The sequence below is a fragment of the Monodelphis domestica genome, chromosome 5 (assembly GCF_027887165.1).
Source record: "Monodelphis domestica isolate mMonDom1 chromosome 5, mMonDom1.pri, whole genome shotgun sequence".
Classification (NCBI taxonomy): Eukaryota; Metazoa; Chordata; class Mammalia; order Didelphimorphia; family Didelphidae; genus Monodelphis; species Monodelphis domestica.
Window position 1 is genome coordinate 309453997 of NC_077231.1, and position 26317 is coordinate 309480313.

Sequence of the window (26317 nt, forward strand, 5' to 3'; positions counted from 1 at the left end):
TATTCTAGCAAATGTGTACCAAAAAGACATAACCACCTGATAACCCAAGATCTTACTTTGCTATTTCTACATCTAACAAATTTCTGCAATTTTAAATTTTGTGACACCAAATTAATAATGAAAAGGACTATCTGAATTTTTCCAAGAGTCTATAAGTGTGCTCTGTAGAAGCACTCATATGTTGGATAAGTTTCCCTTTATGCTTACCGCTAAGGATACAGATTTCTCTTTATTTTCAAGGACGCAATGTGTCAACATACAAAGGAGACAGCACTGAAGTCACAACAACTAAACCAAAGAAAGGAAATGAGAATGCATCATTCTGAGGGCACTACTTAAATACCGAATGTGCTAAAACATTTCCGATGACCTTGCTCTTTAAATCTCTAATGTCTCCGCCCTAGAAGCAAAGCCTAACCAGTACAACATTCTTAACTCTCTTCCCCACCATTAGCAGCTGTGTCTCTTCTGGTCAACATAAATCTCCTGCTGTGATGTCAATGACGGCTCTCTTCTAAGTCGTAGCAACAGAGCGCCACGAACCGAATGCTGCTCTCTGGAACTCAGATTCCACTTCAGAAAGCGCCTGGGAATCACGAGCAGAACACTTCTCATTTACAGTCTTAATTTTCTAACAAATAAAATGGGAAAACTCTGTTACGCCTAACTCAAGAGTTCTGATGAAGGGCTTTGCAAAGCTGATGTTATAGGAAGACGTTACTATATCCTGTATAATCGTATTAATTGTGTTATCCTCCCTCAAACCTGACTGAGTATCACATTTGCCTTGGGCTAGTTTCACACAGTAAGACAGGAGACTAATGCTAAAGTAAACTTAAAATGGTAGCTTATAACAGAAGACCAAATCCCTTAAACAGTAAAAAGGTGTCACGGGAACTAAACTAAAGCACAACCCAAAGACCGATTGTGAAGATCTTTGTACAAAATGCCTTTGTCCCATCGTTGGGGTGACCTGACTTACTTAATTTCTCGGCGCCTAATTTATGCCTTCTCTCTTCAGCTACCTAATAGAGCTATTTCTTCACTTACACTGCTTTGCCATTCAGTCTTATCTTTAGAAATTACTCCTTGAGTAATTGGTACTGTCATTCATTTACATCTTTCTTTTAACATGCAGGAATTACGTTTTAGAATTGCACTCCCAACACATTTTCATTTCTGACTGCAATAAGAAGCAAAGATAAGGACCTGTGATGGTATATACAAATTGGTTTCTGTCTGGTGTAAAGAATCTGCCTGGAGAAACAGTAATCCAAGGTTACTTCCTATTCAAGCATATTAGAGCCTTTCCATCTCATTACCAAATCTCAGTGTGTCAGCAAATGAGCACAAGACTCTAACACTGCTTCTTATGGGTTTGCAGGAGGGCAAAGCACAGATTTAAAAAAAAACCCTCTGCTAATTAAACTGAAGCAGATGACTAAGGAAGAGAAGAACTTGTCACAGGTAATGTCGGAGCCAAGAATGATCAGATTAGATATGCAAAATGGGAAGAAAAGGTGGGAAAAAGCAGTAAGATAATATTCCAGACCTTAAAAAGGCTAGAAAAGTTCTGACAGTTTTCCTAATTATTCCCAGTAATGGACATCGGAGGCCAAATGGCAGAAGGGAGAAATACATTTTTCTCCATTATGGGTGCTGAGCACCAGGGCTAAAACCATGCCTGTCTGAACACTGATCAGCTTCTGCAAAGGTTAATAGCAATTAAATGCAGCAAACTAGATTAAATGAGAAGCAGGTCATGATACCACTGTTCTTGCAAAGAGCACAATAAAGTAATTCTTTTAAATCCATCTCAGACCACAGCTCATCAAAAAAGAACAAGGAGCAAGAAAGCAAACTAATCTAGTGAACGGTTAAGAAATCCCTTAACTGCAATCAAAGCATATCATGACATGTTACACAAGTGGAAACATGCTCATCCTCAGCTTACTGTCCAAGGGATGCAACATTAAACAGAGGGAGAAAGACATCGAAGGGAATGTTTTCCAAAAAAGAAGTTCACACAATAACACTCAGAAGACTGGAGGTCTTTTTCTAATTCAAAGAATTTCAAGCTTCAAGTGAGCACAGAAATAAAACTGATATTTCTCTCTCTAGCAATCCTACTTTGAAAACTACTACTCACAAGTATTAATTTTTTAAATAAAACCACTTCAGCCTGATAGCTACTGTTGAAACAAGACTAAAGGGTCATATTTAGAGCTATATTTAGTCTCCTTACCCATCATCAAGGTTATGATTTACTTGAGCTCATTAAGGCTCAAGTCTCAGTGCCAGAATTTGAACACAGGACTTCTGACTCACTTTCAACTATACAATGCTGCCTCTCAGTATGTCCATCAAAAACACAGATTATAAATGTTGGAGGGGATATGGCAAAACAGGGACATTAATGCACTGCTGGTGGAGTTGTAAATTGATACAACCATTCTAGAAGACAAGTTGGAACTATGCCCAAAGGGCGCTAAAAGACTGTTGGCCCTTTGATCCAGCCATACCGCTGCTGGGTTTGTACCCCAAAGAGATCATAAGGAAAAAGACCTGTACAAGAATATTCACAGCTGCACTCTTTGTGGTGGAAAAAAACTGGAAATGAGGGAATGCCCTTCAATTGGGGAATGACTGAACACACTGTTGTAACTGATGGGTATGGAATACTATTGTGCTCAAAGGAATAATGGAATAACTGGAAGAATTCCATGTGAACTGGAAAGACCTCCAGGAATGGATGCAGAGTGAAAGGAGCAGAACATTATATACAGCGACAGATACATTGTAGCACGATCAAATGTAACTGACTTCTCTACTGGCAGCAATGCAATGACACAGGACAATCCGGAGGGACTTAGGAGAAAGAATGTATCCACATCCAGAGAAAGAACTGTGGGAGCAGAAATGCAGAAGAAAAACAAGTGCTTGATCACATAGTTTGATGGGGATCTGACTGGGGATATAAAATCTAAATGATCCCTCTAGTGCAGATAATAATATGAGAATAGGTCTTAATCAATGACACATTAATTGTTGGCTAGAGGAGCAAGGTGGGAGGGAAAACATGAATCCTATAACCATGGAAAAATTTTCTTAATGAAATTAAATCTTTAAAAAACACAATTTATCTATTACTTAAATAAAAATCCTACAAAATAAAGAAAATGGTTCTGAGGCATTTTTATAACTGATTCTTAAACTAGTGGCCAGACCCATATGGTATTCTTAATAGATTAGATAAAGAAAAGAGAAAAACTTACATTGCTATCTTCAGGGTCTTCTAAACCATCAGGCCGACTAAGGTTTCTGGCAGGCTGACTACAGACTACGTTGTCTTCCAATTCCCACAAGAATGTTCTTACAGGTGGCCTCTGGATTTCATCTGGGTAAAATGCACCATCAGCACCATCTGAAATAAGAATTATAAAATTATAAAAGAATAGGAAAATATAATCCTAAAATTAATCTTTTATTTTCATATGAACACAATAAATGTTATCGAAATTTAGATGACCAATAGCTACAATACAACCAAATATGACCAAAACAACCCAAAATCCTCAAAATAGAAAGTATTTTAAAAATAATTGAAACATATGCAAAACTAACACAAAACGTTATGGTTTAAAAAACATTCTAAATCTGTTATTTCATGTCCTCCCAGTATGGTAACAGGAAGATAAAATCATCACATCTTAATTTCCTGTTTTGCAGATGAAGAAACCGACACTCAGATATTCAGTAACTTGTGCCTATGCCCACACAATTAGTAATTGTAAGAAGCAGGATTCAAATTCAAATCTCTGCTAAATCTCTGGCCAATGTTTTTTCCACAATTCAAAACTATTTCTCCCCACTGTCTATCCACACAAGAAAATCACGCCTTACCATTAATTTTTGTACACTTGCCATTAACTTTAAAGTTCAGTCATTCTCCAGCATAAGTCAAAACCAAAAGTCTCTGAAAACATACCTCTTGTGTCCTGGGTTGCATAGGGATTTCCAAACTGTAGGACTGGCTTCCTATTTGGCACTGAAGGAACAGGTGCATTCTGCTCTTTGAGGGTATTACTCACAGGGGATTTCCAGGAATTCTGACCTTCCATGACCCTTTCTGCTGGATTTTCAAGCCTCTTTTTAAGTACCTAAAAATCAACAACAAAATCAACTCAACCATAAACTAAGGAATCAAACTTTTTATGGATAAGACAGCAGGAAACAAATACAGTACGGGAAATAATGACCACAGGGTACCTTTTTCACTATTTCCAAAATGCAGCCTACATCTCCCCAAGTTCTAATAACACGCCCTTGCCCAATTGATTCTCATCTCCACTTCAAGCTCCTCCCTTCTTTTGAAGCATAGTTCAAACACTGCCATTCCTTATCCTTATCTCTCTCAAATGCATGAGTTTTCCCTCTGTAACTCCTTAATTTGGGAACAGAATAATCATTTATTAAGCATCTCCTGTGCCAAGCACCATGTTAAGCACTTAACAATTATGAGCTTGTTTTAATCTTCACAACAACCCTGGGAGGTGGGGGCTATTAATATACCCGTTTTATAGCTAAAGAAACTGAAGCAGACAAAAGCAAAGTGACTCATCCAGTCACAAAGCAAGTAAAATATCTGAGGCTGAATTTGAACCCCAGCGTTCTACACACTGAGAGTGTTTAAGCGGGTATCTGTGTCTGTAAGTGTGTAAGTGTTTAATAGTATCTGGATTGCAAGGATCAAATGAGCTAATAAATGGAAAGCATTTTTCAAACCATAAAGCACTCTATTCACGCTAGCTATCACCCTTTGTATGGTTATTGTTGGGGCAAGGGAAGTTGTTCTCCTATCTATGGGCATATTCATAAAGCTAGCATAGTAGATAGAGCCGATCAGGGAGCCAGCAACACTTCCAGCTGTGCCTCTCCCCGGTTGGCTTCAGGTCTTATTCTGGGGGTGACTGGCACCCAGAGATTCTAAATTGGAGGGCCAATTTCATTTTGCTGCCCTCTAACAATGAATGAAGGCCTACAGTGCAGACCTGATGGCTAGACTTAAGAGAAACACTTATTTTCTGTCTCTTCTACTACAATGCAAGCTGTTGGTGAGCAGGGACAGCTGTTTCATTTCTGGTACTTGTATCCCCAGTGCCTGGCACTAAAAGCATCATAGGATTTCTGGAACACAATCCAGCCCGCTCTCCAGGCCCTGTCTGAAGTCTGGGCCCAGACAATGGTCCACGATCTGGTGGGTCTCCCGCTGATGCTACATGGCTATACATCAAAGGTGCAATAATGACTAGGGCAATGGACCGGGAGTGGGAAGACACTTACCATCTCTGTGATGCTGGGCAAGTCAATCACCTAAGCTCTGTGACCCAGTTTCCTCATCTAAAATGAGGCTGGGGAGAGGAGGAGAGGAGATTCAGAAGCCTCTAAAGTCACACACAAAGGGCTATACCGTATGGACGGGATTCCTGATACACTGATAATATGCCCACAAGGAGTGATCAGAAAGCTCAAGCCACCAAGAGGGAAATGGCAGGAGCCACAGGCAGCTCTCCAAAGAAGGCCTGCTGAGGTCAAATGCGGTCAAAAAAGGCACGTCCCAAATGACAGAGATGAGAAATGATGACTAACAGAAGGGCAGGCTGAGAGCACTGGCGGCAGAGCTCGGAACTCATCCAGCCATTCTGGGCAGTGGTTTGCCACAAAGGCCCACAGTGCACCGTGATAAATGGGCATCTTTATTGGGGACGACTACACGGATTTCTTACCAGGAGGCAGAGGGTAGGGATCCGTCCCCAGGACACAGGTTCCAAGACATGGCTAGGGAGCACTAATGAGCTCACCATGTGACCTACCTCACAGGATTATGGGGAAAGGGTTTTGTAAACTATCAAGCACTCTGAGGAGAGCTGATATCACTGCTAAAGATGACATGTTGACTTTAGAAATTATCTTCCAATAGGAATGACTTTACCATAGATAGCCAGAAAACTCAAACCAACCACAGGACAAAATTGCAAATCTGAAGATAAGGCTTTCTTAAAAGGCATTTTAAAACTGGATTTTAAAACTTATTTTTATGAAATGCTTGAAATAAAAAACCCTTTTTTCACAGAATTAAAAAATCCTTATATATTTTCTTTTTAAATTCTGTGGAAATTTTTCACATGGACTTGAGGATAATTTCCATTCAAAATTCATATTAACAGTAATGACTATCTCTGGAGCACTTCCCTGCTGGCTGAGGATACCTGTACTCCACCCATCAGAAACAGTAATTAGATTCTTATGGGGACTTTTTAACAAACACCTGGATTTATCAAAGAATAATCAGCTTTTAATGTAGCTTAATGAAGCTTTTGAAAGTATAGAATCAGGAGTAGCTAGATGGATTGAGAGCTAGTCCTGGGTTCAAATCTAACCTCAGATACTTTCTAGCTATGTGACCCTAGGCAAGTCATTTAACCCCATTGCCCAACCCTTACTACACTTCTGTCTTGATTCTAAGAGAATAGAAGGATGTAAAAATCAGTAATGTGGAAATAGTTCTTGTACTGTTTCTAAGATAGAAGGTAAAAGTTTTAAAAAGATAAACACATCTATGATCAGAAAAGACTGTAATATTGATATCTAAAATAAAAAGGGAAAGGATCCTGGTGACCCTTTTTTTCTTCCCTCAAGAAGAAATCTGTATTTCTTTTTCCATTCTGAGTAAACAAGAAGGTAAAAAAGAAGTCCATAATCTAACTTAAACTTACCATGTTAAGCAGTTTGTCTTTTTTGTCTTGGCATGGACAAAGTTATCATTTTACAGTAATCATGTGAAACTACTTGTGTCACAATGAAAATTTCAAAAACAGGTATGAATAATTTTTTAAGTATCCACATTTTCTGTTACAGATACAGAAAACGATAGCAGCTTATTGCTTCAGTTAAATAGACTCAATGCCTGTTGGTTGGGTGACAATTGTTATGACATGACCACATTTTATACTATACCGTTTCCTAGGTAGTGTGAACTTTAGATTACTCCACCCTACTTAGTCTAACAAAATCAGGAATGTCTACACCCATACTTAAGGATTAAGTATTTAGGACTATGGCCTATGACAGACATGTGCTAGCAAATGACAAATCAGAAACAACTGACAGACCCCTCGGCTGTCCCAAGTCAAGCTTAAGCTACCATTGGTACATGTGAGACGCAGGAAAGTGATGTAAAAACCATCTATATATTTCACATCACTTCCTCTCTCCAGTCTCCTTCCGTGGAGAAGTGGCTCTGGCAGCAGTTTGTTTAGCATTTCAGCATCTTGGCATGGTGGCAGCTATTGTGCAGGGTTGGTGGTGAGTTTTCCTTGATGCTATTCTGGGAGAAGCTTAGTAGCCTACTTCATGTGAGGCATCTTCACTAAGTTCTCTCGGAGTTTAGGCTGATTCTTTTCTCCTTTACCTTCCAAACACTATCCTCTTAGAAAAGCCTCTAATCTTCAAAGATCTTATGGTGGAGGTCTTTGAACTCCCCCTGGCACAGGCCAGGCTGGAGAAATCCTATACCCTCTTTCTCTCCTCCTTAATTCCTTCCCTCTATATTAATTAAAATCATCATAAATTTCCAAACTGACTTGGGTATTTTATTTGGGATTTTCTCTGGCAACCAAATTAATTTAGATTAGGTCACAACCCTAAAATTATCCTTACAGTCGAAAAACAAGTCAGAGGGATCTGTAAGATTTCTAGCACTGCAGTTTTATCTGATCCAGGGATCTGGCTAAAGATTTCATTCATTTTAAAAAATGCACTGCATCCTCACTACTTGCCTTAATGTCAAAGCAAAGCTCATACTCAGCTTGTCAAACATAACAAAATGTTGTCCCTTTACTTCTTACTCCTGGCAATTAAAATGTTTTGTAAATACAGGATGGCCCTGAATTTTTTAAACTACATCCATTAGTACAACAATCACAAGATGTCAGCCATATTGAAAAGCCTGTACGGTTTAAGTATCTATGAATTTATTTTACACAACTGTAAAGAAGTTGCAAGGCAATCTGCTATATACTAGAGCCATTACTTAAAAGGGTGAACACACTTTAATATTCCATTATTAGTATTTGTTTATACCAATTGTAAAAACAACCTACTTTGGTGTCCCTTTGCAGTCTCTTCAAACCTATGCATTTCTTCTCTCCCTATAGTATTCCATGCTATGATAATTTGGACTTTTAACTCCTTATTTCTGTCATTCCAAGAAAGCCAACAAATGTCTTCTATCGTGGTTTACTACTCCCTTCATCTAGGCATTGAATAGGCAACAAAGCCATGCTTAAATGCCGTCACACTTCCTCTAAAACTGCTGCATGTTAAGAAAAAGCAAATGCATATCATCCACTATTCCATCTGTACACTAGATTTTACAAGATGCTACTCTATGCAAACCAATTACTAACAATACAGAAGACCAGCCATTTCTCAGAGAATTTTAAGATCAGAGTCCCAATGACTAATCCAAATGAAATCATTTTCAAAATTATTTATTCTGGGCATATTTCCATTGTCTCACCCTAATTTTCATAACCACTTCCTTCTCTAACCTGCATTTTGAAAAGCCCAGGTCTTCCTACCTTCTCCTCATCCTCCTTCTCTCTGGTCAGAGTTTCCAACTGGAAGGTCATATCACGGATTTCTTGATCTCGCTGCACCAGCTCAACCTGTACAAAAAGTCAGCATTAGTCCATTTAAAGAATGAAGTTCAGCAGCCACCACTCACATTCTTCTACTGAAATTACCCTCCAAGGTCATCCATAATCCCCTTATTGTCCAATCCCAGGACTTTTCATAGGTATCCTTTTCTGCTTGGTCTCTTGGCAGTCTGTACGGTCACTTCTTTTCTTGACTCTGACCATCCCCTTCCTGTTGTTTTCCTCCTCTCCTCGTCACAAGCAATTTCACAAGCCCATCTTCTTTTCTCTCCCCTACTCTACTCCCACAACATTCCGTACCCCATGCAGATGATGTACCACGTGTCTCCCATCCTGCTTTCTCTACCAAGAGATTAGTAGTGCTTTTTGAATCTGTGCCATGAAAAAGAACCTAAAATGAAACCTTTCTCTTGACTTGCCTCCTTTACATTATAGGCAGTGCCACCACTGGGAAAGGCACATTCAAAAGCGGAGTCATTTTCATCTCCTACTTGTGCCTCACCCCCATGCCCACCCCATCCAATCTAGACAGTTAAAATTCATTCATTCGTTGCAATGTATTTGCATAATCTCTCTTCAATTCCGCTGGAAAAATGCAAGTTCCAATCTGCTTGAGCCCCCTGAAACCCCTGGTGCTGGCCCGGCATCTAGTAAGTGCAAAGCCGTGTATGAAATGGAAGGGACACCCATGTTTCCCACCATAACAGTGAACGTTCAACATCAGCCCAAAGAGAGGGTAAAGGATCGACCTGTCTAGGCTCTTGGTACTAGTCAAACAAACAAGGGCCACACTGACTTTATACTGGACCTCCGCCTCCGCAAGGTGCAGCTTCAGGTCCTCACTGATTTTCACCTGCTCCTTCCATTTCAACTCCATTTTGGCCAACTCGTCAGCATAGGTGCTACATTTGGCCCTCTCATCCTACAAGACACGAAGAAGGTTATCAAGCCATTGATTATGCTTATTCGCTGTTTTTCTAAACTCTCACCTTCCAAGGCAGAAGAGCAGCAGCAAGGGTTAGGCGATGGGAGTTAGTGTTAGTGCTAGAGGCCGGATTTGAACCCAGGACCTCTGTACCTGGCTCTTTGGTTATTCCCTCAGGCAGCTCACATTATGAGCACAAACTAACTATCAGCTGAATTTCAGACCAACTATGTCTATATTGAAGTGGGGGTGGGGGGTGTCACTCGCCTTCTAGTATATTGTACCTGCTCAGATGACCAGCTTTCAGTCCACTTCTCCATCTCTCCATGACTAAGCGTGCCATCTAAGCAAGTTCTCTACACTTCACTGCCACACCAACAGACCAAGACATTGAGAGTAATTCTAAACCCCAAGTTGTCCATCGGAGACAGACATGGCACAATGTGGCTGGGTGGGTCACGTGACCTTCGACTGAAGCATGAAGCAACATGAGTAGCTCGTTTTGGTGATGGGACCAGCTGCCTCCTGGGAAAAGCCTCGGCCCAAGAGGTTCCCGCGGTCAGGGTGACCTCGTCACTAGCGAGGACCACTTCTAGCAAGACCTGCTCTGAAGTGGGCTGTAAATAAACGTGCCATTCGCCGGGGCCACTGTCAGAGGCCAGGATCTCAACGCCAGCCCACTCCGCTGGACCGTGCCTCTTTTTACAGGATAAAACTGCATCTTAATCGAATTACTATAGAAATATGGAATTCACGTAGGCTCCATTCACTACTGTAGGCTTAGAATATGACGGCATAAATGCAAACACCACATTCTACTGAGACCCATAAATTACTTTCTGTTGCTCACAAATCTCATCCCCTATTCTAAGAAGGGGAAGGAGACAAGAAAAGCATCCGTCTGTCTCAGTCAAGAATACCCAATAAATAAGCTGATAGAGTTGGCAGGGAGTAAAACTAAAAGTCCTGAATAATCCAAAAGGATAAGCATACGATGACAGAGCATCAACTGGCAGCTCTTTTCTATTTTGTGAATAGGGTCACTGACTGATTAATGCTGCACAAAAACTAAGAGCTGAAAAATGCCTCCTTTTAAAATGAAGACATTTCATTTCTATTAATAAAAATAACAGAAAGTATGATTATCTTCTAAAATAAATGTTGCCATGGGAGGACTGAAGTGAGCAGAAGTAGGGGAACATTGTACACACAGTAACAGCAATATTATAAGAATGACATTCAAGCATGAAAAGTCTTTAGCTACTCTGATCAATGAAACAACCCATTACACCAAAGAACTTGGTCAAAAATGCTCTCCAGGGGCAGCTGGGTAGCTCAGTGGATTGAGAGCCAGGTGTAGAAATGGAAGGTCCTACATTCAAATCTGGCACTTCCTAGCTAGGTGACCCTGGGAAAGTCATTTGACCCCCACTGCCTGGCCCTAACCGCTCTTCTGCCTTGGAATGAATACACAGTATTGATTCTCAATGTGTAGGGTTAGGGTGCAGAATGGCTAGGCACATTTTTTCCCTTCCTTTATTTTTTTCTTACTTTCTCTTCTTCTAGAATATAGCTACTTTTGAAAATCTAGTGTCTTTACCTTCTTACGGGTAGGGAAAGGGTAGAAAGAGGGAGAACTGAAAATAAAAATGCATGTTTATGACAGGTTCACAGATTTAGAGCTAGCAAGTACCTAGGACACTAAATCCAATGCTACCGAGACCTGGAGTAGTTAAATGCTTGCCCAAAGTGACACAGGTACGGACTCCAAGTCCAGTGCTTTATGATGAGTCATACAGTGTAACAGGGGCTCAGGCTCGAATTCTGCCTCACCCTCTTATTACACTGGTTAATTATAGGAAAAGCCTAGCCTTTCAGAGGCTGTTTCATCCTCTGGAAAATGCAAAGAGCCACTTGCATCACCTTTCTCACAGATACTTTAAGTCAAATGTGCACTAATTCAAGTGCTAAATCAAAGAGAATTATTACTATTATTAAGAATCACATATTCTAGGAATATCTTGTGTCTTTCAAACAAGGCTGAACCTTGTCAAAGATCTCAAAGACAGAGATAGGGCAGAGATAGGGCTGACTTGCATGAGCACACAAGTTTCCTCATTGAGGAGGCTTCGTTCTAATGAAAGTACAGGTCCAGTCTCGGCTAAAATAATGACACACGATTAAGGAGAAAAGCAGTTTGCAGCAATGAGCAAGGCGTCAAGGTAGTAAACAGAACAAGTGCCTAAAAGCATAAACCAGCTGGCTGGCTTTAGGTTCAGCCACGAACTTACCAAGAGTAGTTGTTTACATTTCTTATACTTTTCTGTTTTCTCAGCAATCTCTTTGGTCATTTCACATACTTGGCCCTTTGTTACCATCTCAGAAACCATCTCAGACGTGGCAGGTCCAACTATTAAAAAAAAAATTCAGTGATGATGAGAAATCTCCCATTTCACCTCTTAAATAAACTACCTACAGCTTAGGTGGACAAAGGCCAGCCCACTGTCCAAAGTGCCCTTTACAAGCCCCCCATCACTTTTCTCCTTTTCTGCATTATATCTTGGTTAAAACTCAATTTAACTTTGAAAGAGGGCAGCCCTCATTCTTCTTCTACAAATACAGGTCAATGTATTGAGTATTAATATATTCATGTAGATTCTCCCATTTCTAGCCCATATATCCCTCCCTGACCTGCTCCTTGTCTAAGCCTTCTGTTGCCCTCCTGCCATAAAACGGTCTCCATCAAGATTCAAAGACCTTCTCCCAGATCTGTACACAAGCGACAGAACCCAAAAACTTCCCTCTGAGAGCCAGGCCTTGTTGCTGTTGTCCTCACAGAAAGGAATACCTAGGCATTTCTCTGATAAATCCTTTTTGTGGAGAATCTTTGTCTGACAATCTGTTGCAGCCCATTCGTGCCCAAACCCCATTTCTCCACTGCTATTTGGCTTATCAGAGATTGTGGCATTTCATTACCATCACCATCCCATCCCACCAAAGAATACTGACTTTCTTAATAATTTATAAAAATACTCAGAGCAACAGGGGCAGGGCTCACCAAGCATGATGGTAGGTGAGCTATGAGGAATGTGAACACAGCCTCCTGTTCATCCCCCAGAAGGATGAATGACCAAAATGACCAGACCTGACCCCCAAAAGTGTGAAAGCACACTGGAAAGACTAGGGAGTAAAGAACACTGCATGGAATGCCAGTCCTTCCCCCAAACTGTCATTGCTAGAGATGGCTCTCTATAAATCAAACAAGGGGATACACTGGGAAATGTTGGCAATGTTAAAACATAAAATAGCAGTAATATTTTGTTTTTAAAAAGGGCCTTTTGGGTAACAAAAGATTACATACTAATGGACCAGTTCTATGAGGCATCCATATTCTGGTCAACAGACACTACTAACCAGGTTGGTTGTCCTGTAGAAGAAACTGGGCCAAATGCTCAGCTCTGGGGCCAACCCCCAAGACCCGGGCACTGCTCTAGTCTTAGGAAGTTCCTCTTCCATCTGGCTATGCTGGATGTCCTCCAAGACAGTGGACAACCGAGAGTGAACACTCGTTAGGGCCTCATTTCCTAATTGTAATCAGAGGGTCAAACACCTACATGAGGCAGACAACCATGGAAAGCTATTCAAAAGCAAGTGTAAAGGGGCCTTTACAATGTCCAAACCAAAAAGTCAATGACAACTCCTCCTCCAACTGACTATGGTGATGTTCATCATTTGCCCCATTTCCCTTTTTTAGTGTCAGATGATTTAAATAGGTCAGGTTAGAGCTGATAAGGGCTGTACATTGGACATCTCCTATTTTTTCTTGTGCACTTTGCTCTAAGGATTCAATCAAAAGACTCTGCTATGGTATTCTAAAGGAAATGGTCTTTTCAAGCTGAAGATAATTCAAGATTAAGGATACCTGCACCAGCTGACAGTTTAATGGTAATGGGAGGGTCAGCTATCTCTGTGTTGCTTGAGGCATCCATCACTTTCTGCTGGTTTCCAGTTTTCTTTATGAAAAGACAGATCACCATTAGTATTCTATTCAATATCTTAACAAAGAATTGTTAAATGTTTTTCTTATCACTGAAAATACACATGCGGATCATTTAAAGAGATTGCTGCAGTATGCTTATCTGTAAGTGAAGGAATTATACTAACTTTAATCATTTTAAGAGACATTTTTTAATTGTAGACTAGAAAAGATAATGCGACAAGATTAACAGAGGGGCTATCTGTTGTGACTGTCCACTTTATTAACAAAAGAAAATACTAGGATCAGAGCTCTTCCCAAGCGCTCCCTCTAGAAACCAACATTATACTCCACAAGTTCCTCAATGGCAGACCCCCAAATGGGCTCAATTACCTCAAAGCAGAAACCATGCCCAGAAGTCACAACCAAGGAACAAGCAATGTTGTTAACAATCTTTCACTAGTGACCTACTGCTATATTCTCCTTTCCTATACTCTCTTCAGTCTAAATGCCTGCTTTTAAAAAAGCTCCCAATTCTCTCCTTTCCTTTGGTCACTCACGAAGCGGGGGAGCGCTGCTTAAACAAGTGGAACTCGCCAATGCCGGTTCCGATGAGTGTCTCCCTCACACTTCAAAGCTAACTTCTCAAGACCAGGACCAGCATTCTGACAATTCGACCAAGAGATCTGAGGCAATCTGCTGCCTCAATGGAATCGCCCCAACATTCTCCCACTGCTGTCCTGCGGATCTCTGCTGGCTGCCCACACATGAGCCAGGCCTGACAGGGTCAGAAGACAATTTCCTCATCACAGCAGAGAGGGCAAAGTTCTAGAGTTGGGGAGAAATCTCTACCCCAAGCCTGCTCTGCACTCCCTGAGCCACTTTAAGCAAGGTGCCCTCCCCTGTGGGCCCGTAAAATGAGAAAAGCAGATGGGATGCCCCCTGAGGTCTCATCGTCCTGGGTTCCCAGGCACCAGGTGTCAGACAAAATAAGGAAACGGGGTCCTGGTATGGCTTTATATTCCTCCCAGTTAAGCTGGCGCATGTCAGAGCTACTCACGGCCTGGTCAGAGAGCCGGGTCACTTGCTTCTGGAGCCTCTGGCACTCCTTGAATTTCTCTTTGTAATGGTCTGCAGCCATCTGCAGACGAAGCTTCAGATCCTCCACCTCTCTGCGCAGGTCCTGCTCAACAGGATCGATTTTCTCCTTTAAGAAAAATGTGATTTTTAATAAAAACAAAGTTTAGAAGAAACCAACAGCTCAGGTTTCAGAAATCCTTCTGTTCTGTCAACAGATTCCTTGCTTTGGAAACACATTCATTCTAGGACATACTAAGGGGAGATGGGGGGGTGGGGGGATTGTTGAGTGACTTGCCCACGGTCACATAGCTAAGAAGTGTCTGGAGCCAAAGTTGAACACTGGACCTCCCATCTCTAGGCCTGGTTCTCAATCCAGTGAGCCACCAATCTGACCCTAGAATTAGTGTATCCTCACTTTTTGCCAATTAAGCCATTCCACAAAATGATCACATCTAGAATTTAATGATCGCATCTGTCCATTTAGAATCTACAGGTGGCCCAGGAAATCAGGTTATCTGAGCTACTTTTTTCAAAGAAAGAACTGCTTATAACATCACTAACACTAAACAAAACAGACAGGTTTCAGGAAAGTTCAAACAAATATTATAATATTTCTCTTAGAAAACTGAACAAATTGTGGTATATGACAGTGATGGATGGATTTCTATGTGAACTGGAAAGACCTCCATGAACTGATGGAGGAAATAAACAGAACCGGGAGAACATTATGCCCAGAAAGTGAAACAATGTGGGATGATCAAAGGCAACTGACTTTGCTACTAGCAGCAGTGCAATGACCCAGGACCATTCTGTGGGACCCTATCTAGAAAAAGAAATGTGGGAGTAGAAAAAAACATGTTTTATCACTTGTTTATGTGGGTGTATGTTTTGGGGTTTTGGTTTTAAAAGATTACTTTTTTAAAAAATATGAAAATGGACTTTGAGTGATAACTCTGGAAGTGGGAAAGGAAGATGGAGAGAGCATGAATCATGTAACCATGGAAAAAATTTTTAAATAAAAAAACTTTTATTTAAAAAAAGTATTAACAGAATCAGTCATAACTATCATTAATATTAAATCAATTTCAAGAAAGCAGAATGGTTCAATTAACTAAGAATGCTATTAATCAAAACCTGCCCTGCCTTCTATGAACACTGACTTTTTTTTGTTATAGTCTGAGATAAGAACAAATTCTCAAGGCAATTCCCAATAAATATGGCAGGCAAACCTGTTGCTTTTTCACAACAGCCACTCTCAGTTCAGCCACAGTCTCTGCCAGCTGTTTCTTGACTTGCTCATTTTCCAGTCGGGCACTATGGAGATCGGCCATCGTCTGATCTCTCACATTGACTGCATCACTCAGCTCTTTGGCCAGAAACACAACTTCTTGCCGGGTAGCCTGAACCTGTTCCTCTGCTTTGCGAAGCTGTTCTTTTAAATTCGCAGCATCATCCTAAAAAACAAAAGAGGTTTACCATGTAGTCAGCTCTTCATCCCATAATATAATCTTCTTTCCACTTTGACCACTTGCCTATTATAGTAAAAAATGAAGAAAACTATTGCCATCATAATACTTAAGGGTCACAGGAGTTAGCTTACTCCTCACCTCTATATTATTTAATATGAAAAAGGGGCAACTAGAGGGCAGAGACCCAGGCCTAGAAGATCCAGGGTTCAAATTTGGTTCCAGACCCTTCTCGCTGTACAGCCCTGGGCAAGTCACTAAATCCCCACTGCTTAGCTCTTCCTGTTCTGTCTTTGAACCAATGCACATATTAATTCTAAGACCAAAGCGTTTTAAAAAGTCTATGAAAACACCTTCCAAAATCGATTTTGGAAGTGCCTTACTGAGAACACAGTAAAATAACCTTGACATTGCTGTTGAGTTGTTTCAGTTGTATCTGACTCTGGGTGACCCCATTTGGGGTTTTCTTACCACTGCTTTCCTTCTCTTAAGCTAGTTAGGTGCCTGAGGCTACATTTTAATTCGGGTCCATTTTAGGTCCAGCACTCCACATCTACCTGCCATAGCAATAATTATACAAAAGCAAGCAAATGGATAACTTGGTCAAATTTCTAACTAGAAAACTGGTGACCAATCCAAGCTAAATATAATAAATTTTAGGCCCAAAAACTACCCAAAAAATGAAGATGCAATAATTCATCAGGATATAACAAAAAACCAAATGTTTAAGAGGCTAAATGTCATGACAGGTCTTCCTTGTGTTTTTATTACCAGAAAACAAATCTACCTATTACACTTTACAAAAGACTTTCCTCAAAACACTGGGAAGTAGAAAATTTAATAATCATTATCCCTATTTTGTGGATGAGGAAAGTAACCTCTAAAAGAGATTTCAGTTACTCCACTGGTAACTCCCAGGGCTGGTTTTTTTGGTGAATATATATATTCAGGATATCTTTATAATGAACCCAAGTTAATTGTAATAATTTTGCTACATTAAAAAACACACAATGCAATCTAGATTCCATAAATAATCTGTATCCTTTAGACAGAAACATAAAGCATTTACCTTGTTTGAGGTTGTAAGCAAGAAGGCTCTCTGAAGGTTTTCCTTTTCTGCTACACAGAGCTGAAGTCTACCAACCTCCTCTTTGTAATGGGCAATCATAGTTTCTTTGTTCCCATCTAAATTCTTTAAAGTCTGGACTTCTGTGACTAGCTTGGTATTCTCTATTTCTGTGTTCTTCAGGTGAACCTAGAACAATGAATCAAAAAGGAGTCTTACATTCTGATCTTATTTTTCTTCATCTGTCAAATGAGGGGTAGGCAAAAGGCCCAGTCTGAGATCTTTCTAAAGCAATAGATATTGGCCTCAATGATTCTACTGACCCCAAATATCTTTGCCTAATACCTTGGGGTCTCTGTCCTGTCTTGTTCTGTCCATTCCTTTTTAAATGGAGCTCCCCAGTTTAAGTGTTTCCTCATCAGAAGGAAAATAAGGGGTGCCCTGTGCCTTGGTTCACTTGCCATGAGACATGGATTACTCACCCAGATCCAAAGGGGAACCCCAAGAAAAAACGTGGATGCCTGAACCTTTTGTCTCTCAGAGTAGAGTCCAGGGTCCTGGCACCAGGCTACCTTCCAAAATGATGGGACTAGCACTGCACAAGGCCAAAGGGAGGAGAATAATAATTGCCTATAAAGATACTGCAGCTCGGCACTCACAAAAGAGGAAGCACTGTGGAAATCTCCTGTTCTACTGCAAATAAATGGATGTTGCTCAGGAAGACTGATCTTGCTGGCTCTCAGGCCTCACTATCTGCCTTCTACCTCTGTACAGGATTCTCTGAACATTATTAATAAAATAGTAAGGGAAGCCTACACCATGGTTCAATGCTTCTAAAGACTTGTAAAGAGTATCTTATGTGATCCTCCAACAGGCTCTCTAGGTAGGTAATGGAGAAAGAGAATAAGGAAAGAAAAGGTGGCATTCGACACATAGGAGGAAAAAGGGAAACCCTCACAAAAAAACCTCTCAATCACTGATGTTTTCAGGTGCATACAGACACTTCCTAGTTCAGATAATTCAAGCATTCACTTTAGAACTATACTCAGATTGGGTTACTTAATCTAAACTAATCCTGTCCATACTAAAACATTTCAATTTATAGAAGAAATAAGAGTGGCAACTAGGTGCCTCACTGGAGCAGGGATTATAGGAAGATCTCAGACCTTTACTAGCTATGTGCCTCTGGGAAAGGCTCTCTGACTCAGTTTCCTCAACTGTAAAATAGTAATCACAATCTTACAGGATCAAAGATTATATTTATAAAAGCATTTTGCACAGTAACACACAGTAAGTAAATACTTATTCCTTCCCCTGTTCCCCATGACAATTTGCAATCTTTGCAATAGATGTAAGGAATAAGATGGAGAATGCAAAGTAATACACATACAGTATGCTTTTTAAATTGTCTAAATGCTTTCCCCATATAGAACTTGTCCCTCTTTCAAACTGTGTTTTCTTCATCTATGAAAAACATACATTTCCTCCCATTTTCCTCCTTTCCCTTCCTTCCTCACCCCACCCCCAATCTAATATTCTACCTAAGGATGTCAGTTAACAATACAAAATTAAAAAGTTTGAGATTATCAACATCTCTCATTTTCTAATTTTTAGCTGTAATAAATTTTAAGGGGATATGCACTTGGTTGTATATAATACACCTCAAAATAAAGTGGTTGTTAAGTAGGTTTGGAAAAAAAATACATATTTTATAGAATCCAATTACTGAGGGGCCTGCTCATACAAACTAACTACATAAAATCTTAACCAAGTCATAGCTCACCAAGTCAAGCATACCAAGTTGCACTGATTTTTCTAGTAGCACTGAGAAAAAGTCAGACAAGATCATCTCTTAAGTCTGAATCTGTTTGAATATTCTACAATTTTAAGCTCTAACAGGTTCCTCAAAAAACCCTTAGGAAATAATAGCATCTTCACAGAATAAATCTCCCTCTTGGTGACTAATTTTAAGATGACTTTATTTTGAATTTATAAGTTAAGTTCAATTTCTGCATATTATGAAGTATTCAAAAGAAAAATATTACCTTATAAAGTTCTTTCTCATCCTTTTCAGTCTTCAACTGACATTCTAGTTGCTCTTTTTCAAGTGTTACCTTCTTGAGTTTGTCTTTCAAACTAAGAAAACATGAAGTTTAAATATCAGAGATGCAACTACTTTGGAAAATCAAGAAATCACCAATAACAACCCTTCATACTTGTCTAAATCTGTCTCCTTTGTGATCGCTCTCTGTGTCACAGTCATAAGATCCTCCTCTAGCTGGAGAACTTTTGAAGTTGCTTCACTGTGTTTCTTTTTAAGCTCCTCACTTTCCACTTGTAGATTTTGTGATGCTTCAACAAGACCCTATGGAAAAAAGCATTTATGAGAATAAGAGAGGTGCTTCCAAATGCAAAAATTAATAGATATTGTTAACTATTATGGCAGTCAATCTTTCCACTGTGGTAGAGACTTGAAGAGAGAGTCGCAGGACGAGCCAACATGCAAGAAATAAGGCTGGGGACCTGTCTGTCAATCAAGAAGGTTCCAAACGGAATGTTCCCAGGAGAGGCAGTTGAACCTGACTGAAGGACCCTTGTGGGGGGGCTGGCTTGGTTTTGGGCTCTCTGATCAAAGGAGGATCTGATTCTGGTCTCTCTCTGAGATTTGACTTTGGAGGAAAGCCAGGCCGAAGGAGAGACTTTCTTGGTGGCTGGCTAAAGGAGAGAAGCCCTAAACTGATATTGTTAGTTTCTGTCAAAGACTGAAGGACCCTTGGGGGGGAGGGGGACGCTTCTGAAATTAAACTGAGATCTTGATGACTTTGTGAAGAAGAAAGATTTTAAACAGTTGTCCTCCACCTCTCTGATTGTCCCTCTATCTTAAGTCACAGCTATGACTTTCCCAAACCCTCAAATTCTCCCTCATTATAGATTAGGGAAACCTGCATCCTTCTTACCTAAGTTTCTCATCCTGTTTCCCAATAAACCCAATGACTTGAAAAAGGAAGAGAAGAGAGTATCTTCATAGTTCACTGGGGGGGGGGGGGGGGGGGGGGGGGGGAGCCAAAAGGCTTCCAGAAGTGGGTGGTTAATCGAGGGAGTGAGGGAAGAGGGTAGGAGGAGGTTAGGAAAGTATTGATCCATCAGCCATTAGAGATCAGTAGGCAGACCCCAGAGCATTCCCCTGTGGCAATATCTCTCTATCCCTGTACCAGCATCTCTCAGTACTTCTCTATCTCTGTAGCAAGTATCCCATACTAGCAGCTCTCTCTAGTCTCAAGCCAGAGTACATAAGTCATTGCAACAAGAAATTAGTTTCCACAGATCATCATTTCTATTTCCCCACCTAAATTACTAAATGGTTTTTATAAATTGATAGCCATGCCCAATCCTTTCTGTCCTCCAGCCTGGAATAATTTCACCATTTTCTCCAGCAGAGGGCAGGCATTAGAAGGGAGAAGAAAAAAGATCAATACTGTTTCTCATGACTAGCTTTTCTATAAGGTTCAGGATAGAAAAAGTTGAATCAGGAGACTGAAAAAAGTTGAAAGCATGTGGTTTCATATGGTCAGTATGATCATTAACTATGTCCTTCCATTAGCAAAGACAATTAAGTATCCACAAATTATATGAAGCCTATTAGCAACAATGGAATTTATAAAAATACTGTTCTAAGGAATAAGCAAATTTAAGCATATAGTCTTAACAAAGAACATTTTTAACAGGCAATAAATAACTTTTCTAAAACAAATCATTTTTACTGAAGAATTCATTCCTAACATTCACAATTTGAACACAAGGCTTCCTACCAACTAGCAACTTAAAAAGCTATTGATCATTATTGCTTAGCAATTTAAAAAATAACTGGCATAATGTAACTCAGTTGATGTATTTGGAGTTAGAACACTGACTGCTTTAAGGAATATGAAAGTTGTTCAACTGTTTCTAAAAAATAAAAATAAAAAAAAGCTTCAGTCTAAAGCTTGAAAGTAAAGAATGTGCTTACAGAAGAGAACCTGGTTTCTACAGTCTGTAAAAGCTTATAAAATGCCCCCGGTGACTCTAATACTCTGCTGGTGGAGTTGTGAATTGATTCAACTATTCTGGAGGGCAATTTGGAACTATGTGCAAAGAGCTTTAAATGAATGCCTGCCCTTTGATCCAGTCATAACACTGCTAGATTTGTACCCCAAAGAGATAAGGAAAAAAATTTGTACAAAAATATTCATAGTCACAATTATAAAATGAGGGGATGTCCAATGATTGGGGACCAACTGAACACATTGTGGTATCTGATGGTGTTGGAATACTATTGAATGATGAACTGGAGGGATTTCATGTGAATTGGAAAGACCTCCAGGAATTGATACAGAGTGAAAGGAGCAGAACCAGGAGAACATTATACACAGAGACGGATACATTGTAGCACCATCTAATATAAATGACTTTGCTACTAGTAACAATGAAGGATCCAGGACAATACAGAGGGACAGTATGGGAAAGAATGTATCCACATCCAGAGAAAGAACTGTGGGAGCAGAATTGCATTAGAAAAATATATGCTAGTACAATAGAGATGTGATTAGGGTTTTGATGTTAAAGATCACGCTACTGCACATATGAATAGCCTAAATATGAATGATATATACATAACCCATTGGAACTGCTTGTCGGCTTTGGGAGAGGGGAGGAGAGAGCAGGGGAGCAGGTATTATGAATCATGTAACCATGAGAAAATATTCTAAATAAAAATTAAAAACTGAAAAAATAAATGAAAATAAAACAAAAATAAATAAAATGCCCTTAGTTAGAGGAACCTACTACCAAGGATAAAAAATGACCCAACAGTATTCCTAAAAAGCAATCAAGAGGACCATCATAAACTACAAGCCCCATACTTTACTCTTAGCTTTCTAAAATGAGAATGATCTACACATGGACCAGTTATCACTGAAAAAAATCTATTCCTAAACTTGTCTTCTCCAAGATTACTAAGTATCCCCACTTCTTTTAACTAAGGCTCATATGAAATGGCCTCAATGCCCCTAACCATCCTGCTTGCCCTCTTACTTGTTCCAAGAGTCTCTCTCCTCCCAACTCTAGGCATTTTCACAGGCTATCCCATGTCTCCTTCTGCCTGGCTTCCTTCAAGTCTCAGTTTAAATCACACCTTCTTGTAGAAGGCCTTCTCAATGTCTCTTTAATTCTAGAGCCTTCCCTCTGATGGCCCACATGTCCTTTGCCTGCTACAAACCTCTCCCCAGTCCATTCCATTCTTCATCTCCAAAACACCAGTCCAAATATGGTGCTCCCATACTCAACCTCTAATAGTTCCGTATTATCTCCAGGAGCAAACATAAAATTCTGTTTGGTATTTAAAGTCCCTTATGAAAAGAAGAAAGAAAAACAAACAAAAAAAAGTCCTTTATGATCTAACCTCTTTTGCACACCCACCTCCCTGTATTTTCTATTGATCTGTATCTAACCTGCTTGCCAGAAAACGGAGTCATTTGAGGTCAGGGATGGCCTAGAGTCCTTTCTAATCTGACCAGGGGTAAAGCAAAGACTGTCCATTGTCCTCATTACTATTTGCAGGAGTGAGGGCTAAAAGAAGCAGAAGCTTTAAAAAAAAGAAGAATCATCATCATTGCTGTTTGGACAAGATTTCAGGGCAGACTCTGCCAAGCCAAGATAGGCAACTGAAATAATGCCTCCAGCAAAGATCCACACAAATCATTTTCTAAGTATTACCAATAAAACTCAGCAAAGAGCCAGAGAAAGTCCACTTAAAAGAACCTCCAAATGTATCAAAGTATTGGGGAGTTTCCCAATTATAGGAATACAAGGACAAAGCAGCACAGCCTTCAATGTGGTCACAACTTTCTCTGATAACGTTGTTTACAATGCTTTCTCTGCAGAATTCTTGGTTAACAACCTGGTATCACCGCCTGGGCCTCACAAACTGCCCTCTGGGGACCCTCCACAATTTTTTGGACACTTGGTATTTCCCAAGTCCCAGAGTATCACCAGAAGAACACTGCTGCTTAAAAGTTAGTTCATAAGACCAGATTTGGCTATCATTTCTGTGATGTATTGTTGTGGCAGCTCAAAGTGACATAAATTTTTGGCAAATGTTTTACTAACATCTCTTCTCTGCATGAAAAATATTTTACTCCCTATCACAAGAATAAATTCCTCCTTGTGACAAAGGGGGAAAAAAACCATAACCATCTACTATAACAATAACCCACTTGATGGTTACAACCATCCATCAAGTGGCAGTGAGGGAAGAAGTATAGTTGCCCATCTCCAGGGTTGATCTCTGGATCAATTTGTTCAATTTCCTTTCCATGATTTGTTCTCATTCTCATCACTGCAGTTATGTATGGCATGTCCTGCTTTTCTAAGGTCCACTCATTCTTCTCTGAGTCACTTGGTTCAAAAGTTCTGGTGTCTCGGTGACCTCTCCATAATTTTTCACAGCATAATCATTTCATCACATTCATGCTAACCCTGGATTGATAGAAATCCAGTTTCCAGTCCTCTGATCTGCATTTTATTTTGAGGTTTTTTTTTTTCTGATCAGCATTTTAGCCTACAATAAATAGAACTTTATCTTCGGCTTCCCTGGGGTATGTGGCCAGAAGTGTGGCAACTCCTACATTCCATCTAGCCCGCTCTCCTTCTGCCTGTGGCACTGGGACCCCAATTCATTGTCCATGCACATCATGAACTGGACAAGAACCATTTCTGCCCACCTGGTTGTTCTAGGTAAATTTTTCTAGGAATCATTTTGATTTTTGTGAAAAAGACATCTGATGAGAAACTTTTTGGAGTTATATTTTGCTCTACTGCATCTAAAGTTTGAGGATATTTTTTTTTTTACCATCAATCAGCAAACAAGAACAATGAGAGCTTATATTTTGGACAATGGTAAGGTTATAGCTTTCAATCCATGTACATTATTATTCCTACAGAAATTCAATGGAAATGGAAATAATGGCATACAAGCAAATTATTCTTCAGGTTCTCTTTTACACTTTTATTTTGGTAAAAATAAAGTGGGGGGGAGGAAAAGAAAATGATCTATGTCTTTAACGAATAATGCTTGGAAATGATCAAATAAAATATATTAAAAAAAAAATAAAGTGTAAGGCTTTTGGTAAACTTCTTTCAAATACCTTAATTCCTTTTACCAAAGATCCTAGCTACTGGGGGAATTCACTATACATAAACTGTTGGAAAATGTATTCTGGCAGAAGCTGGGCCTGAAGCAACATTTGCATCATCTACCAAAATAAGATCTAAATATGTGGTGTGTAATTTAGACACAATTTAGAGGGTGATGTCATGAAGAAATTGGAGATGCATAGAAAAAATTAACTCAGTTCTATGGATAGTGAGGGAATTCATGGTCAAAACAAGAAATTTCATGTGAGTGAAAAAGCACCATTTTCATTGCATTAATTCAAAATGTTTTACATAAGCAAAACCAATGACGCCAAAATAAGAAAGGAAGCTGGTTAAGAAAATAATGTTCATAGCATGTTTAGCCTGGTAAAAGTCTCATTTCTAAAATATACAGGAAATTCATCCAAATTCCAAAGTTGAAGAGTCATCCTCCAATTGATAAATGTCCAAAGGATATAAATAGGCAGTTTTCAGAGGGAAACTATACTATAGTATAAAACTATAGCTAAATAAAAAAAGGAAAAGATCCATAAAAAACAAAAATATTATTTAATAATATTAACAAATTAAAGACTAAGGAGATGCTTTTCACCTGACTAATAGCTGAACAATTTATGGTATTTGTATGTAAAGCACTACTGTGCTCTAAGAATGATGGAGATGGCTTCAGAAAAACCTGGGAAAATCTATATGCAAACTGCACAAGAACCAAGAGAACAATTACTATAACAATCCTGTTGAGACAAATAATTTTTTACAAATAAGCATTTTTTGACATGGCTAATGCAGGAATTGTTCTGACTATTATTCTGTTTTAGCTGATAAGAGTATTTTAAGTCTGATAATTGCATGGAAGTTATTATGTTCATCTTTTGTTCGATGTTATTTGTTGTTTTGATTTGGCTTCTGTTTTGACTTTTGTACTTGTTCATTATTTACTTTGTTTTCCTTTTCTCTTGTTAAGATTCTTTAGAATAGGTGAGTGTAAGTTAAAAGTAAGATAGTTCTGTGTAGGTTGTTTGTTATTTTGCGTAGATTTCTTAGTTTAGGTAACTGTTAAGTATTTAAGATTGTGCACAAATTCAAAAATAGTATTTCCAACACAATTTTTGATTCATGCAATAGGGGGGAATTATGATAAAGGATGGTTTGCAATTTGCAAAACTGTGCAAAAACAGAAAAGTGCAAACCTGGGTATGATTGACAGTGGCATGTGACCAAGGGTCACATGGGAGCCTGAGTGGCAAGATTCCATCTTGCCCCAACGATTCTTCTGGTGTCCTGAGTTAGTCAAGAGGAAGGTCTGAAGAGGATTTTCCTTGTGTTGAACTGAGAAATGATTCCTGTATCTAACTGCTGGCAGCATTCAGTCTCACTTGGACATCTAACAACAGATCCTGGCTCTAACCTACTCTAAACATACTTAGCATAGTTAGTTTTTAAATAAGAATAAGCATAAGTAAATCCCTAAGCCCTTATTCAAGCTCTTATTCCTTTCCCTTCCAAAACAATAGATTTTTATATGTTTTTCCTCTTGTGTTTCCCTTACCCCAAAATCCTATCATAACACTATAAACATAATGGGGTTGTTTCTCTTGCTTTCACAATGGGTATAGACACAGATGAGGAAAAAATTCAGAACTAAAAATAAAAAAGAAAAGAATTCAGTTTAAACAGTTATGAAACATGCACTACTTCTTGAGGTATTAGTACAGTATAAAAAGACAAAACCAAAACTGTCCCTGCCCTCAAGAAGCTCATGAAGGAATTCCAAATGGTGTCTTTCTAAAGGGAGAACATTCTGGCATGGAATATAAAACACTAAACAGAACATGGAATGTGATGTGAGTACCCAAGTGGATGAGTTGGCCTGGACCCCAAAGTGCTCAAATG

General features: G+C 39.5%; 1 protein-coding gene across 4 annotated transcripts in view; it reads right to left on the reverse strand.

Annotated features, from left to right (window-relative positions):
* The window catches only part of TAX1BP1 (Tax1 binding protein 1), a 57062-nt gene that overhangs the window by 5120 nt on the left and 25625 nt on the right, over positions 1-26317 (reverse strand). For 2 of the 4 annotated variants that reach the window (XM_056800433.1, XM_016426492.2), the window contains exons 6-16: positions 19450-19598; positions 19279-19369; positions 17237-17422; positions 15931-16155; positions 14682-14828; positions 13568-13658; positions 11937-12055; positions 9529-9642; positions 8643-8729; positions 3989-4160; positions 3276-3424 (exon numbers count right to left, since the gene is read on the reverse strand). In XM_056800433.1, the coding sequence (XP_056656411.1) occupies positions 3276-3424; positions 3989-4160; positions 8643-8729; positions 9529-9642; positions 11937-12055; positions 13568-13658; positions 14682-14828; positions 15931-16155; positions 17237-17422; positions 19279-19369; positions 19450-19598 (1530 nt within the window). Of the gene's footprint in view, positions 1-3275; positions 3425-3988; positions 4161-8642; positions 8730-9516; positions 9643-11936; positions 12056-13567; positions 13659-14681; positions 14829-15930; positions 16156-17236; positions 17423-19278; positions 19370-19449; positions 19599-26317 lie in introns of all 4 variants that reach the window. The other 2 variants (XM_007505318.3, XM_016426491.2) reach the window with 1 other exon arrangement.